At 54.7% G+C, this 17,103-nt stretch overlaps 1 protein-coding gene across 1 annotated transcript in view; it reads right to left on the bottom strand.

Moving 5' to 3' along the window:
- The window catches only part of SMARCA4 (SWI/SNF related BAF chromatin remodeling complex subunit ATPase 4), a gene marked incomplete at both ends in the record, with an annotated part of 69,697 nt that overhangs the window by 35,503 nt on the left and 17,091 nt on the right, over positions 1 to 17,103 (bottom strand). Inside the window, 5 exon segments of the mRNA XM_080715087.1 lie at positions 470 to 580; positions 2,783 to 2,849; positions 6,256 to 6,419; positions 8,662 to 8,812; positions 9,763 to 9,884. Coding sequence (XP_080571213.1) covers positions 470 to 580; positions 2,783 to 2,849; positions 6,256 to 6,419; positions 8,662 to 8,812; positions 9,763 to 9,884 — 615 coding nt within the window.

Genomic DNA, 17,103 nt, shown 5'->3' with positions numbered 1-17,103 from the left:
TAATACCCCGACCTGAGGCTGGCAGGCCACAAAGCACTTCGCCACAGGGCCAGCTAAACTCTTCTCCAACCCTCGGCCTGCCGCCACGGTCAGTGGGGTCGAGGTGAGGCCCCCAGGAGGGAAGCTGAGGCCATGAGAGACAGAAGAGGCAGGCGGCCTCCACCCCGCCCACGGGCCCGCTAAAGTGGGTCAGCCGCGGCAGGCAGGAGCCCTGAGAGGAGCCAGCCATGGGCAGCCATGACAGAGCCAGCTCCTGGACCCAACTCGGGGCCAGCCGGATAGTCAGAGGCCAGGCCAGCCCCTCCCCACGCAGGCGCATGGCCAAGACGCGTGTCTCTGAGGCGTGGCACGTGCGCCGCAGCCCGCGCAGGCCCGGGGAGGATCAAGCGTCTCTGAGGCCCGTGCAGCCCGCGCAGGCCCAGGGAGGATCAAGCATCTCTGAGGCCCACGCAGGCCGGCAGGGCCGTACCTTGGCGAGGATGTGCTTGTCCTTGATGATGTACTCGTAGGTGGTGAGCAGCACATTGAACTTCCCGCTGCGCAGCTGGGGCACGAAGGCGCGGCGGGCTGCCGGCGAGCCCTGCAGGGACGGGACGCACACGCTTTAGGGCCTGGGCCCTGGAGAGGGGCCGCAGGGGCTCTCCTGGTGAGGGTGGAGGGCGGGTCCTCGCCAGAGCTGGCCTGTACTCTGCCCTTCTCGCAGGGCTCCTCCTCCAGGGAGAGGCGGGACCTGGGAAGCTGTGCGGCTGCACCACCACTGGCCACGTGCCTGGTGGCCAGTCACGCCCCACTCCCTGGGTCCCAGCTAGCGTGGCCACTCCCTCGCCCAGTGACAGCCACTATGGCGGCTCCACGGTCCTCCCGGACCCATGTGGCCAGGGGCCAGGAAGACACTGAGACTCTCCAGGCTCACACTCCAGAAACGGAGCTCTGCGGGGACCCTCAGGCTGGCCCAGGGCCCCTCGACCCACCACTGTCACCGTCCTCTTGGGGCCCCTGAGCATGCAGTGCTGTCCAGCCCCTCCCTCGTGGCCAAGCGCGGGACGCACAGGATGATGGGGCACCGGGAATTCTGCAGTAAGGGGCGCACAAGATGCAGCCGCTCGCTGGCTGCCCAGAGACTTCTCTACCCTGGTGTCCCACCTGGGCAACAGGGACATCCAGAGAGCCGTGCCAGTGGCGGCTTGAGGACCAGGAGCCACGGCCAGGCTGCCGGGAGCGGCCTGGTGTCCAGTCATAGATCGTAGCAGTGGCTGTGCTACGATCCGTCACACCCAGTGTGAACAGGCCTTCAAAGCTCCAGGCGCAGCCACGCCTGCATGCACACCTGTGTCCACACACTGTACAACTCGAGGCCCCGTGTGTGTGTGTGTGTGTGTTACAGATTGAACCCCAGGGCATTCTACCTCCTAGTTACATCCCAGCCCAAGTTTATTTTATTTTGAAACAGGGTCTCACTAAGTTGAGAGTGTGTCTACTTGCTGAGGCTGGCCTCAAACCTGAGAGCCTCCTGTTTGAGCCTACCAAGTACTGGGATTATAGGTGTGCACCACCATGCCCAGTGATAATTTTTATGTGCATGTGTGGTGCTGGGGATTGAACCTGAGGACACCATGCCCAGTGATAATTTTTATGTGCGTGTGTGGTGCTGGGGATTGAACCTGAGGACACCATGCCCAGTGATAATTTTAATGTGCGTGTGTGGTGCTGGGGATTGAACCTGAGGACAGTCTACCTTCAAGTTAAGCCCCCAGACCTCATTCATTTTATTTTATTGTGGGTCTGGGGATGGAACCCAGGGGCATCAAACCTCCGAGCTACACTCCCTGCCCTATTTTGATTTATACTTTATTTTGAAGCCGGGTCTCACTGAGTTGCAGAGGGCCTCACCAAGTAGCTGAGACTGTCCATGAACCGCGACCCTCCTGTCTCAGCCTCCCAAATGCTAGGATTATAAGCGTATGGCACGACGCCTGGCTCCTTTTTATTTTTAGACTTTGTTTTTTTTTTTTTTGGTGGTGGTGGTACTGGGGTTCCTGGAAGCCCTTCTACCTCCGGGCTACACTCCCAGACCTATTTTTTACATTTTCATTTTGGAAACAGGGTCTCCTAAACCAGCGCGCGGCTGGCTTCGAACCTGCGGGATCCTCCTGTCTCTGCCTCCCAAGCGCGGGGATTACAAGCGTGCGCCACCACGCCCGGCCTATTTTTAGACTTTGAAACAAGGTCTCACTAGGTTGAGGAGAGCCTCACTAAGTTGCTACAGCTGGCCTTGGACCTACAATCCTCCTGTCACTGCACTCAGCCAACTTAATTTTTTTCTTTTTGGCAGTGCTGGGAATCAAACTCAGGGCCTTGTGCGTGCCAGACAAGCACTCTCCCACTGAGTTCTCGGCCTCAACTTAATTTTCAAAACTAAGCATTTCAGCACCGGGTCTGGTGGCACACAACTGTAATCTCAGTACTTGGGAGGCTGAGACAGGAGGATCACAGGCTGGAGGTCGGCCTCAGTAATTTAGTAAGGCCCTAGTGAGACCTTGTTTTAAACTAAACAAAATAAAATACAGCTGGGAATACCGCTCAGAGGTAGAACATCCCTGGGTTCACTCTCCACTCACACACACATACCAAAGGCATTTCCCCTCAGTAAATGACTCCCAAGTCGCGGCACTTTCCCACGCGTGCGTGGCGTCAACGGCCACAATGAAGCGTGGCCTCGTGGGTGCGCACTTCCCCCTTACCTGTCTCCACCCAGCCCCAGGAGGCCCTCAGGCTGACGTACCTTGTAGGACACCTTCACCACAGAGGGGGCCCACTTGTCAAATTCATATGCCCAGTTTGACAGCGTCCTGATGGGACAAGGAAGAAACAGTCAGGTCCCACCTGTTCAGCGACAGAAGCCGACGTGGCCGGGCCCCCAGAACAGCAGCAAGTATGTCCTGTGCGAGCCCCGCCAGGAAGCACTGAGGGATCTGAGGGCCACGGAGGGCGCCCGGTGGCAGGCAGGGGCACCTCAGGCATGGTGACGGGGTGGAAGCCGTTGCTCATGGAGGGAGGAGCATGGCTGAGCCTGGGCGGGAGCCAGGCAGGGGATGGCCACACGACCCACGAGAGCAGCACGGCCCGGGGCCTGGGCGGGCTCGGAGCATGCTAGGGCTTGTGCTCTGGACCTGGGGGCGCAGGGGTCACCACAGGCGCTTTCTGTGACCCAGGAAGGAAAACGGCAGGCTGTCGCTCCAGCCCAAGGGCAGAGTGCGGGGAGCAGAGCCACGCTGCACGGGGCGAGAGCCAAGGAGGGCTGCTGGGGAGAGGGAGCCTCGGGGCAGAGGGCAGTGCCAGAGCTGAGGTCTCGGTGGGTTCCGGGAGGGAAGCCGCTCAGGCCTTCTGGACCAGAGCTCCAGGCGCCAGGGGCCCCTCGGCACCTCTTTCTGAGAGCGCTGTGGACGCCGCTCCGAGGCTCCCTGGCAGCCACGGCCAACGGCAGCGTGGACACAGTCCCACTGAGGTGGAAGCTCAAGGTGCTGGGTGAGAGGTGCGAGGATGCCCTCTGCCCTGCCCACCCCGGGAACCAGATGAGCGGCGGAGGCAAAGCGAGCGTCTTGCAACCACCAAGCCTGGGCAGACGTCACAGCCCTGTGAGCAGAACGGCTGGGCGCCTGACGGCACGCTGGGGCGGCCTGGCTGCCCCACACGGCTGGCTCTGCAGTTCTCCTTCCTTTGGGCCAGCAACAATTCCCTGGCTCAGTCACTGTGATGTTTCTACTGCAGGGAGTGATGGGACATCTAGGCACCAGGAGAGAGAAACTAAGATCCAAGCCTGAGATGTGCAGAGATCTACAGGTGGCTGGAGACGCGTGTGCCAGGAGGGCTGAGGAGAGGGGCCAAGGCAGGGCAGGGAGCAAGGGAGAGGGCGGCAGGTGTCGCGGGGGGGGGGCGGCCTGAGGGAAGACGGCGGCGTGCCTGTGTTCACTTAGCCCTGCAAACACGGCCAAGGCCACTCAAGCAGACTGAGGGCCAGAAGACACCCCAACAGCAGCAGGCACCCCAGCACGCAGCTTCGGGTCTAACCTTCCCCTAAGGAGACAAACCAGGGCTCCCGAAAACAGTGACCCCAGGCAGGGCAGGGCAGGAATGCGCAAACAAGCCTGGGTTTTCTCTTGGTGCAAAAAAGCAAGGAAGCCTCACAACTACGATGGAGCCTGTTACAGGACAGGTCAGCGGGCGCAGTGGGCACGCTTGTAATCCCAGTACTTGGGAGGCTGAGACAGGAGGATCCGGGTTTGCAGCCAGCCTCAGCTACTTAGGCCCTCTTTCAAAATAAAGAATTAAAAAAAAACAGGGCTGGGGGTGTCACTCGGAGGTAGAATGCCCCTGGGTTCCATCCTTAGTCCCACACACAAAAAAAAGGCGGGGTGTGTGTGTGTGTGTGTGTTGGGGTATAGCACAGAGGATAAAAGCCCTTGAATGCATTTCCCTTGACGAAAAGAAAAAGAAAAAAAGGGGGTGTCATGTAGTCCAAAGTATGCAATACTCCTGAGGTCCTACTGGCATAGATGGCTGAGTGAGCCCTGCCCGTTCCTCACTTAGATGCGGTCCCCAGAGAGCGCAGCGAGGGGGGAGCGGCTCCCAGGAGGCCAGGCGGCACACTCCGCTGCTGCCAGGCGCCCATGTCCGAGCTGACGGGGGCGGAAGGAAAGCCCAGAGCCACTGTCTGGCCAGAGCAAAACATGAGGCAGATCCGCAGTCCACAAAACACCTGCGAGTCCTCTTGTAAACGGGCAGGGTGGGGCTGTGCTCGCCTGCGGGGGATACCCCGGCTCCATCCCCAGTACAGCAAAGTAAACTGGATCTCGAGGTCATCAAAACTGTGGCAAAGCTGGGCATACACTGGTAATCCCAGTGGTTAGGAGGCCGAGAAAAGAGAATTGCAGGTTGGAGGCCAGTCTCACAACATTGCAAGACCCCGAGTAACCTAGTGAGACTCTATTTCAAAACAGAAAAGTGCCAAGAGCATAGCTCAGAGGTAGAACTCAACCCCAGTATAATAAAAACCCCGGGTAGTCAAATTGCCAGTCAGAGCAGGAGCTCAAGGAGACACGAGCGCTAACCCTAACCTGGGCTATGGAACAGAAAATGGCCCCCAGAGGACACTGTGAGGCCCAGCCAGGCGGAGGCTGGTCAGCCATGCTCTTCAGCGTCGCTGTGGGCATTCACAGCATGACCAGCCACGGGAAAGTGGGAGGAAGCTCTCAGCCCCGCCCGCCCCGCACATCTACGACTGTAAACCAGTCCTGTGCACAGGGGCGGCTCATGGGAGCCGCTGGGAAGGGCCCCCAGGCCAATACAGACAGACCCATGCGACCAGAGCACAGCGCCACCTGCCGCAACCAGACCAAGCGCTGCAAATAACCGCGGGATCCCAATTAATCCACGGAGCAGCGATGGACCCGCAATCATGACCCTGGCGACCCCTATAAAGACCACGGCACGGCAGACTCGTCCAGTGGTGGCCGCATCGCTGGGATGGAGGAGCACCTCCCACAGACCTGCTATTTCCAGAGGAAACACTCAGCGGGGCGCAGGACCTCAGAGCTGACCTCTCGAGCACGCCGTGGCATCCCAGGCCTCTGCCCTGTCACATGGGGCAGGGCCCAGGTGGCCGCCAGGGGTCACAGTAGATCTCCTTGAGGGCAGTCGCCCGAATACCTGCCCAGGCCTTGTGGAGGACAAGGCGGTGCGAGCCATGCTGAAGGGGACCCGTGCGTGTCCGCTGGTCTCAGGGAGGAGCCCAGGACGGGGCCAGGGCAAGGCCGATTCAGGGCCACATGTAGGACCTGGGTTGACCAAGGATGGCCACTGTGGGGCTTCTGCAAGGGCCTGCTGGAGGCAGAGCTGGCCGGGGAGAAAGCCTCCCTGGGAAGCTGCCAGGCTGCCCGCCGTGCTGGCCGGCGTCTGCGTGATGGGGCCAGAGCAAGGCGAGGATAAGGGGGGCAGAGGCAGCGCTCGCTCAGGAGCACCGAAGGCTCCCCAGCCTCTAGAGGAAGGCTCCTGTCGGCTACAAGCCGAAGATACCAGAGCGCCACACAAGCTGCCGCACGCGGGCTGCATGGCACCTTCCGCCCGCGCCCGGAGGCCAGAGGCAGGGTCTGGGCCGGGCGTGGCGGCCCCACTCGCGTGGGAGCCTGAGCGCCAGCGGCGGGCAGGACGTGGAGGTGCGGAGGGGCTGCGGCCGGCGCCGCCCGGCGCCGCACTTACGAGAGGGGCACTATGATGAGGAAGGGCCCGTTGATACGCTTGTGCTCCATGAGGTACGTGATGAGCGCGATGGTCTGGATGGTCTTCCCCAGCCCCATCTCGTCGGCCAGGATGCCGTTCAGGTTGTTGTTGTAGAGGGACACCAGCCATTCCAGGCCCTTGATCTGCGGGGACAGGGAGGCAGCACGCACGGGGGCCTGGCTGAGCCCAAGGGCACAAGTGCACGCGCTCACGCCGCCTGCGGCCACCCCAGGACGGGGCCAGACCCGCCAATCCCTCTGTGTGCCGCGCGCGTCCTTAGCAGCCCCTGCCGTGAAGTCACGGGCGGCGGTGCCAATACTGTGCCTAAGTGACGCTGCTTCTGGTTGGGCCTAGGGGTGACCTTGGTGATCCAGCGCAAGCTCAGCCTGCATGTGGCCCTGGGTCCCAGCGCCAGCATCAAAGCAAACAAAAATGCCTTTTCTGGCACACATGTGTTTGTTTTTAATTAAAAAAAAAATTTATTTTGTAGTACTGGGGATTGAACCCAGGAGAATTTTACTGCTGCCACACTCCTAGCCCTATTTAATATTTTACTTTGAAACAGGGTCAAACTAAGTTCTGGAGGACCTAAGTACCCAAGGCTGGCTGCAAAACTTTGAACTACACCCCCAGCCCCATTTTTTATTCTTTACTTTGAAACAGGGTCTCACTGAGTTACAAAGGGCCTCACTAAATAGCTGAGGCTGTCCTTGAACCGCGATCCTCCTATCTCAGCCTCCCAAATGCTGGGATTACAAGTGTGCACCACCCACCACACCTGGTTTATGATGATGATGATGATGATGATGATGATGTGTGTGTGTGTGTGTGTGTGTGTGTGTGTGTGTGTGTGTGTGGTACTAGAGATGGAACCCAGGGGCATTCTCCCTCCAAGCTATACCCCCAGCCCTATTTTTTAATTTTTATTTTGAAACAGGGTCTCACTGAGTTGCAAAGGGCCTCACTAAGTAGCTGAGGCTGTCCATGAACCGAGATCCTCCTGTCTTAGCCTCCCAAATGCTGGGATTACAAGTGTGCACCACCCGCCACACCTGGTATTATTATTATTATTAGTGTGTGTGTGTGTGTGTGTGTGTGTGTGTGTGTGTGTGTGGTACTAGAGATGGAACCCAGGGGCATTCTCACTCCGAGCTATACCCCCAGCCCTATTTTTTTATTTTTATTTTGAAACAGGGTCTCACTGAGTTGCAAAGGGCCTCACTAAGTAGTAGCTGAGGCTGTCCATGAACCGAGATCCTCCTGTCTCAGCTTCCCAAATGCTGGGATTACAAGTGTGCACCACCACGCCCGGGTCATTTCTGATTTACCATGTCCACCTGACTGTCTGTCACTGACCCACGTGGCACACCTGAGGAAACCTGCTCGAGCCACGCGATGCTTCAATTTCAGAAACCACTAGGGTCCGGGGAATCGGCCAGTAACGGCCTGACCATCACCTGGAAATTAACAAGGGCGTGCGGAAGCACAGGTGTGTTCCGAAACACAGGCATCAAGTAGAGACGGCTTGCAACTGGAGCATGCGGTCATCAGGGAAAACTTGTAAAGTTCCCTGCCACACTCAGGAAGTAAGTTAGCCAAGGTGCCATCCTTTGGAGGAAGCACCGTGGGCATGAAAGGGGCGAGTCTAGGGAGGAAAGTGGCAGGACAGGCCTGCACAACGAGGGGCGTGTCTTCGCCTGGAGTGAGGCCAGCCACATTCCGGGGCCTCCTGGACAAGGTGGGACGTGTGGCCAAGGAGGGGGACATTTTTCCTGAGCAGCTCAGTTTCCCGACTGCTCGGCTTCAGAGCCACCATCACCTCCCACACGGAGCCTGCAGTAGGGACCGCTCCCCTGCTGAGCAGAGGCCGGAGGAGGCTGCCCGGGGCGCAGGCGCTCCTCACCTCTGACATGCAGAAGGGGCCTGCTCTGCCAGGCGGGCGGGGATTCAGAAGCCTGTGCTGAACTGAAGGGCCCTATCTGCCTACACGCACAAAGCAGCCAGTGAATACTGATTCACTGCAGCTTCGATTCCTCCTGCAGCAAACCTAATCGTGTCTGCTCAGACAGGGAAATCGTGGCTCAGAAGAAAAAAGCAAGCAGGGCGTGGTGGGGCTTGCCTTCAATCCCAGTACTCAGGAGGCTGAGACTGGAGGATCTCAGGTTCAAGGACAACCTCAGCAACTTAGCAAGACTCTCAACAACCTGGCAAAACCTGATTTCAAGACAAAAAAGAAAAAAGGGCTGAGGCTCAGTGGTAGAATGCCCCTGGGTGTGTGTGTACGTATACACACACACACACACACACACACACACACACACACGGAAGAGCAAGGTGCCCTGCGTACAGGCCGCCGCGCGGTGGGCCCCGCCTCCCTGGCCTCACCTGGTACTGTTTGAGCACGCCGTTGACCATCAGCGCTGACTGCTTGTCCACCCTCTCGGTGACGGCATGGGCCACGGCGTAGTAGGACTGCAGGCCGCGAGCCAGGGCCTGGGACACGCCATACTCATCATCAACGTCCTGCTTGGCATTCCTGGGAGCAAGCAGGAAAGGCCGTGAGGACACGCATGCTCACGTGTGACATGTGCTCCTGATGGACGCTCTGCAGCGTGGCCCTTTCCAGTGGCCCGTGGCCTAAACCGGAGGGTACAAAGAAGCGCGCCCATCGGTCTGCAGCAGCCAGGCAGCCAGCGCACACCCGAGGAGGACCCGATGGGACTCAGGTCAGCTCCCGGCCAGGAGCACCATCGCTGGTCACACGGGGCGAGCGGCACGACGGTGAGCCAGAGGGGACCAGGTGGCGGCGCCCGCTGAAAGCCAGCGCCGCGCGCTCACGTCAGCTCTGCGCCTCCGCCCGTCATTTCACTTCATGCCTGCAGGGATCACAAGCGTGCCTACCATACCCGGCTCCTGTTGGTACAGATCGAGTATCCCTGAGCCAAAAGGCTTGGTACCAAGCTTCGATCTTGGAACTACTGTGAGATAATACCCACCGTCCTCTCCGCAACAGCCCCATTAAAACCCCTCGCCACAGCTGATGAGATCTGTGCATCGCCAGCACAGGGCTGCTGCGCACACCAAGTGTCACACCCGGCACGGGGAGCGTGATGCTCGGGGCACGGATGTAGAATCACATCCAAGCAGGATGGCGTGGTGAAAAGACAAGGCCACACGGCGTATCCTGCACACGTGTGCAAACGAAAAGAAAAGCAGGTGTTTTGCTCATTAATGGAGCAGATTCCTGAAAAGACACAGGATGCTTGAAACCAACGTCCTCGGGGAGGAAGTGGCGGGAGGGGAGCCGGGACACGTGGGAAGGGCCAGAGGCTTGTGGCCGCTCACCGGCTGACCTTCCTATGTTAATCATATACAAACAAAGGAAGCCTGCATCAGCTCTGGCCTGACTGAGGCCGCTCTGGGCGTGCCAGGACCAGCCCCCTGGCCCGCGCGGTGTCCTGAGGAGCAGCAGAGCGCGGGCCTTACTCGATGATGTGCCGAGCGTCCACCTCCGAGACGTCGTCGCTGTCTGGGTCTGGAATCTTCTTCTTCTCCTCCACAGGCAGGGTGGGAGGCTGTGCCGGCTGCGGCTGCTCCTCCTCTTCCTCCTGCCAAGACACGGGCATGGCTTAGGCCCGTCATCCCGCCGAGGAGGGCGCAGCGCTCCCAAGTGGAAGGCAAACCGGCAGCAGTGGCGCTCCTACGACCTCACCGCTGCTCGGGTGCAGGACGCCACGAGCGCGCACCCCGGAAGCGACTTTTCTCGGCTGATCCCGTCACTGCTTGATGAGGGAACCTCAGGGCCCGGCGTTCTCGCAATGTCTGCGCCCCTCCCAGCCCGCTGACACGGACAGTGCGCCGCATTCCCTGTGGAGCCGCCACTCGGCCCCTCTGATTCCCAAGACAATAAACACTTGGCAGCCGGCTTCAAATACGTGCTGCTCACAACTGACCTCCAGCTTTAGGGAACAGGCCGAAATGTCCAAAATGTGTCTACAAATTCTGGTAAGAACAGCTTGCAAAGAGGTTATCTAGGAACTTATGAAGTACGAGTGTTGTGTCTTCTTAAAGCTTTCCTGCATTTACTGAGAAAAGGATACTGAGGTTTTTGTGATATATTAATAAAATACACATGAATACATTTCCCATTAAAACCATTCTTGTATTCCTGTATGAATGACACAAGGTTATTTTCCTTACTTATAATGAAAATGCTATATATTATCTCTAATTAACAGACAATTACAAGCTGGGCATGGTGGCGCATGCCTGTGATCCTCGGACTTGGGAAGCTGAGATGGAGGATGAGTGTGGCCTGGAGGACAGCTGCAAGTTTAGTAAGACCCTGTTAAAAACCCAAAAGAGCATTTGGGAGGCGGAGACGGGAGGATCACTGGTTAAAGAACAGCCTCAAGTAGTGAGACTCGCAAGCCTACCCAGACCTTGTCTCAAAATAATAGGGCTGAAGGAATAGCTCAGAGGTAAAATGCCCCTGGGTTCAATCCCCAGTACCACAATAAAAGTAAAAAAAAAAAAAAGGGCGCCAGGTGAGGTGGTGCACATGTGTAATTCCAATACTTAGAAGGCTAAGGCAGGAGGACCTCAAGTTCACAGAAAGCCTCCGCTACTTAGTGAGGCCTTGTTTCAAAAATAGGCCTGGGGGTATAGCTAGAATGGAGAATGCCCCTGGGTTCCACCCCCAGTACTGCCCAAAAACGGGGGGCCTGAGGGTGTAGTTTAGAAGTAGAACACCTTTTAGCTCAATCCCCAGTACAAAAAACAACAATAAAAAACAATAGATAAATAGGAAGGCCTGATGGCACACACCTGGGATGCTAGTGGCTGGGAGAATGAGATCGGAGGACCACAATTTTGAGGCAAGCCTCAGGAAATTCATGAGACCCTGTTTCAAAATTTAAAAACTGAAATATGTTAGGAAGTAACCGCTGAGCTAGAGCCAGGATCGGAGCCTGCCGAAGGGTTAGGCCGGTGCTGGGGTCAGCAAGGTTGGAATCAGAGCCTGCCGTGAGGCAAGGCCGGTGCTGGGGCCACCGGAGCCAGCTGAGGGGTTAGGCTGGTGTCGGGGCCAACGAGATCAGAATCGGGGCCTCCCATGAGGCAAGGCCGCTGCTTGAGCCAGCGAGGTCTGGATCAGTCCACCGAGTAGCCAGGCCACTACTGGGGCCGTCAAGAGTGGGATCGGTACTTGCAACGCGGCATGCACAGAGAAATATCGCAGAAAATAAAAACCAGATGCTTCCCCTAATCAGCAATAACTAGGAGGAAAGGGGCAACAGGAAGAGATCGAGCTATAGATAGGGCCCTATAGTGAAGCAACTAATGTGGCCAATCAGAGGGTATGGAATAGGGGAGGATGGAGCCTCTTTAAAACTCAGGAGATACATAAACAAATGTGTCAAAGTTAATCACCAAACAAGCATGGGATTGAGGGAGGGGGAGGGAATGGGATGGGGGCTGGATGAGGGCTAACTGGATGATGTGTGCTTGTATATCCTCTCAAGTCTTGTACTCCAATGTGATATAAAAAAATAAAAAAATAAAAACTGAAATATGGCTTATGTAAGCAGAATAATCCTGGGTTCTATCTCGGGCACCAAAAAATAAAAAATCACAATCAGCCAGGTGTGGGGTTGAACACTTGTAATCCTCAGTACTCGGGAGGCGGAAACAGGAAGACCTGGCCAGCCTCAGATACATCACAAGACTCTGTTTCAAAATAAAAAAATGAGAACTGGGTATGGTGGCGCACGCTTGTCATCCCAGCACTTGGGAGGCTGAGACAGGAGGATCGCGGGTTTGCTGCCAGCCTCAGCTACTTAGTGAGGCTCTGTGCAACTCAGGGAGACCCTGCTTCCAAATAAAGAATAAAAAATAGGGCTGGGGGTATAGCTCGGAAGTAGAATGCCCCTGGGTTCCATCCACAGTACTTCAAAAACTAAAAAATAAAAAATAAGGAAATATAGCTAGGGATGTGGCTGAGGTAGAATGCCTCTGTCTCAATCTCTAGTACCAAAAAATAAAAACCAAAAAGACTACAATCAACTCTAGTGGAGTGGGTGGCTACCTCTGGGGTCCTGCCAGGGCCCAGGGACGAGCGCACGGCCAGCGCTAAGGCCGAGGCCCAAGACCCGTGACTGCACAGACTTCTCTCTACTAAGAGCGGGACACACCGGGCTGAGCCAGAGGAGAGAAGCCCGGACCCAAATGACAGCCTTAAAGCTGGATAAAATTGGCCATTTCAGAGCATTAAGAGTCTGATAAAATTGGCCACCTCAGAGCATTGAGAGTCTACTAAAGATCGAAGGAGGTCAAAGAAGCGCTCGGCTTTGCAAAGATTCGCCGCGGGCCGCAGACAGCGAGATCTGGTGGTGGAGACGGTGGGCTCAGTCCTCGGCCCCCGCAGCGCGTCGGTAGAGTGAGGGTGTCGGTGAAGGCAAGGACAGCGCGTTCCCGGGGTGCTGTGCATGTGTAGAGACGGGGAAGCGCTGGGACAGGCTGCAGCCAGGGCGGGCGTGCAACAGCCCCGACGTGAGGTGAGCTGCGCTGCCTACGCAGACCTCCGCGGGACGCAAAGGTGTCGCAGCTCAAAGCATTTGGGCGCCGCGTGACCACAAAGTCACAAAGAGCGAGCCTGAGCGCACAGCCACAAGCAAACTGAGCAGAGATGCCAGAGGCAGCACACACACAAGGGAAACAGACGTCAGAGAATGGAGGGCGGTTAAAACAAGTATTTAAAAAAAAAAAAAAGCAGGCACAGCGGTGCACGCCTGTGATCCCAGTGGTGCACGCCTGTGATCCCGGCACCTAGCGGAACCTGGACGACAGCAGGCTGGAAGCCGCCTCAGCAGCAGAGTCTACTCCCAGTAACTGGGAAAGTGATACAGGAGGACAGAGGTTCGAGGCCAGACTTGACCAACTTAGCAAAACCCTGTTTCAAAATAAAAATATGAATTAAGGTTGGGATTATAGCTCAGAGGTAGAATACAATGCCCCTGGGTTCAATCCACAGCACAAAAAAGAAAAAGGTAATTATTGCTGGGCATGTGGCATATGCCTGTAATCCCGGTACTTGAAAGATCACAGGTTAAAGACGAGCCTCAGGAACTTACTGAGACTTTATTTCAAAATAAATAAATAAAGGCTGGGAGTGGTGGCACAGATTATAATCCCAGTACTTGAGAGGCTGAGACAGGAGGGCTTGTCATCCCCGCGCTTGGGAGGCTGAGACAGGAGGATCACACAGGTTCGAAGCCAGCCTCAGCTACTTAGTGAGGCTCTCAGCAACTTAGTGAGACCCTGGTTCCAAATAAAAAATATAAATTACGTCTGGGAGTATCGCCTGGAGGTAGAAAAGCCCCTGGGTTCCACCCCCAGTACCACAAAATAAAGAAAGAATAAAAATCTATGGCTAGGCTTGTAACTCAGAGGAAGAATGTCCTTGGGTTCCATCCCCCCAGTACTGAAAGAGAGGGGAGGGGGAGCAAGCGAGCTGGGGTATAGCTCAGAGGCAGATCCTCTTTGGGGTCAATCCCCAGTACCACACACTAAAGGGCAGTCTCTATCACACTGGACAACCAAAAATCCAGCTACAATAGAACACGAGTGACCCCACTAAACTAAGACAGAGCGGCAGGCGTGAGGGTGCGCACCTGCCATCTCAGCAAGTTGGAGGCTGAGGCCAGAAGATGGCAGATTTGAGGCCAGCCATGGCTACTTAGCAAAATCCTTTCTCAAAATAAAAGAAATGAGCTGGGCGTGGTGGCGCACGCTTGTCATCCCAGCATTCGGGAGGCTGAGACCGGAGGATCGCGGTTCGCGGACAGCCTCAGCTACTTAGTGAGGCCCTCTGCAACTCAGTGAGACCCGGTTTCAAAATAAAGAATGAAAAATTGGGCAGGGGGTGTAGCTCAGAGGTCAAATGCCCCGGGTTCCATACCCAGAACTAAAAAAAAAAAAAAAAAAAAAAAAAAAAAAAAAAAAAAAAAAAAAAGGCTGTGCGTTGTGGCGCACGCTTATAATCCCCATACTTGGGAGGCGGAGACAGGAGGATCTCCCTGGCTTAAGAGATCCTGTTTCAAAAAAAAAAAAAAAAAAAAAAAAAAAGTATAAAATAGATCTGGGAGTGTAGCCCGGAGGTAAAAGGGTTTCCAGGAACTCCAGTACCACCAAAATAAATAAATAAATAAATATATTTAAAAAACCACCAAAAAACAAACCAAAACAAAGAATAAAAAAATAGGGCAGGGGTATGTGTAGCTTGGAGGTCGGATGCCCCTGGGTTCCATACCCAGACCCACAAAAAGGGAAAAAAAAAAGTTTATTGAAATGAAAAGACCAAGACTAAAAGAATGTACTAGTAAATGCTGTCAATTATTTTACAAATAATACCAGTCCTCACAAATTCTTTCAGAAAAGAGAAGAGGAAACATTTCCCAAACCATTTTATAGAGCCAATATTAACTAAATGCCTAAGCTAGAAGAAGACATAATGATGAAACTACAGGAAAACACAACTCCAGGGCTGGGGTGTCTATCATTCAGGCCTAGAGTGCTAGCCTAGCATGTATGCTCGGGGTCCCGCCTCCTCCGCCTCCTCCTCCTCCTCCTCCTCCTCCTCCTCCTCCTCCTCCTCCACCACCACCACCATCACCACCATCATCATCACCACCACCACCACCACCAGCACACACACACACACACACACACACACACACACACACTACAGAACACAGACCTCAGTATATATTGTCATAACAGGAATAGATAAGATTACATACCATGGCAAACTAGAATACAAGGTTGGTTGAACACTCAGAAATTAAACAACCCAAGAAAACATACTGAAGATACAGGAGAAAACACAGGGTCAACAAATATAAAAAAAAGAGCCAAGCACGGTGGCGCACGCTCTTAATCTTGGCATTTGAGAGGCTGAGACAGGAGAAACACGGTTCGCGAACAGCCTCAGCTACCTAGCAAGGCCCTTTGCAACTGAATAAAAACAGACTAATACATAGGACTAGGGGTGTAGCTCAGAGATACAATGCCCCTGGGTTCCATCCCTAGTACCAAAGGAAAAAAAAGAAAGAAAGAAAGAAAAAAAGAAACAAAACCTAGTTCTGATTCATGAACAAAGATTCTACCACTGACACCAGTAACGACAGGCTGGTTACCCCTAAACTGGAGAAGATGGCCATGCTGTGTGTCTGCTATCACAATTTTGTTTTTGGTAGTACTGGGGGTGGAACCCAGGGCCTTTTCCACCTCCAGGCTATACTCCCAGACCTCTTTTATACTTTTTTAGGAAACAGGGTCTCACTAAGTTGCTGAGAGCCTAAGTAGCTGAGGCTGGCTTCAAACCTGTGCGATCCTCCTGTCTCAGCCTCCCAAGCGGTGGGATGACAAGAATGTGCCACCACGCCTGGCCTCCCTCCACAATTTGAGACCCTTCTTCAAAATAAAGAATAAAAAATAGTGCTGGGGGTGAGTTTGGAGTAGAATGTCCCTGGGTTCAATCCCCAATACTGGAAAAAAAAAAAGTGTATCTTAGAAGTAGACGCCCCCAGGTTCAATCCCCAATAGCCAGTACACAGGCCTCTCCCCAGCATGCCTAGCAGAGCCTTGGAGTTACATGTTCAGAAACGGAAGCAGGCAGAGCCCTGCACAGCAACACCCCATAGACAAGCTGTGGAACTTGGAACTTGGAGAGCCCATGCAAAACGCAAGTTTGTTGCCCCTTTTTAACCATTTCCAAGAATTTAAAGTCGGCTGCAGTAGAGCATCAAGTCCCAGGGGCCTCTGCAGCACCGCCCTGGACAGACAGCAGCTCTGAGCCAGCTCGGCCTACCCGAACCTCAGGGTGCCGGCCTCAGCTCCGGAACGTCCCAGGATAGCGTCATTTTGCTGTATGTGTATTTCTAAGCTAAGTAAATGTCTGCCTCGTGCCTTCTCTTGAAATAATTATTAATTAAAATATTAATTAAAAAAATTTGTGTGCCGGGCGTGGTGGCGCACGCTTGTAATCCCTGCGCTTGGGAGGTGGAGACAGGAGGATCGCGCAGGTCTGAAGCCAGCAGCGCTGGCTCAGGAGACCCTGTTTCCAGATAAAAATATAAAAAATAGGTCTGGGGGTGCAGCCCGGAGGTGGAAGGGCTTCAGGAACCCCAGGGCCACACACACACACAAGCCAGTTTGCATGATGGTGCACAGCACCCCAGGACAGCTGCAGTTTCTAGTCTAGCCTCAGTAATTTAATAAGACCCTGTTACAAAGAAAAAAAAGAACTTGTGGTGAAACTCAATGGTACAACATCCCGGGTTCAAACCCCAGTACCAAATAACAACTCTGTAAGAGCTTACACTGTAAAGCTTCTATAAGAAAACAGTAGAAAATCTTTGTAACCTTGGATTAAACAAAGTTCAGAGGTAAAATCTATAAAATAAATACAACTGAGCAAGGTGTCGTGGCGCACACTTGTAATCCCAGTACTTAGGAGGCTGAGACAGGAGGATCGGTACGAAGCCAGCCTCAGCTACTTAGGGAGGCTCTCAGCAACTTATCGAGACCCTGTTTCCAAATAAAATAGAAAATAGGGCCGGGCATGGTTGGCGCTCGCTTGTAATCCCCGCACTTGGGAGGCGGAGACAGGAGGATCGTGCTGGTTCGGAGCCAGCCTCGCTGGTTTAAGAGACCCTGTTTCCAAATAAAAATGTAAAAATAGGTCTGGGAGTGTAGCCCTGACGTAGAAGGGCTTCCAGGAACCCCAGTACCACCAAAAACAAACAAACAAACAAACAAAAAAAAAAA

The sequence above is a fragment of the Muscardinus avellanarius genome (genome assembly GCF_963383645.1).
Source record: "Muscardinus avellanarius genome assembly, chromosome: 18".
Classification (NCBI taxonomy): domain Eukaryota; kingdom Metazoa; phylum Chordata; class Mammalia; order Rodentia; family Gliridae; genus Muscardinus; species Muscardinus avellanarius.
The sequence above is the reverse complement of the archived record's forward strand: the minus strand, read 5'-3'. Positions and strand labels throughout refer to the sequence as shown.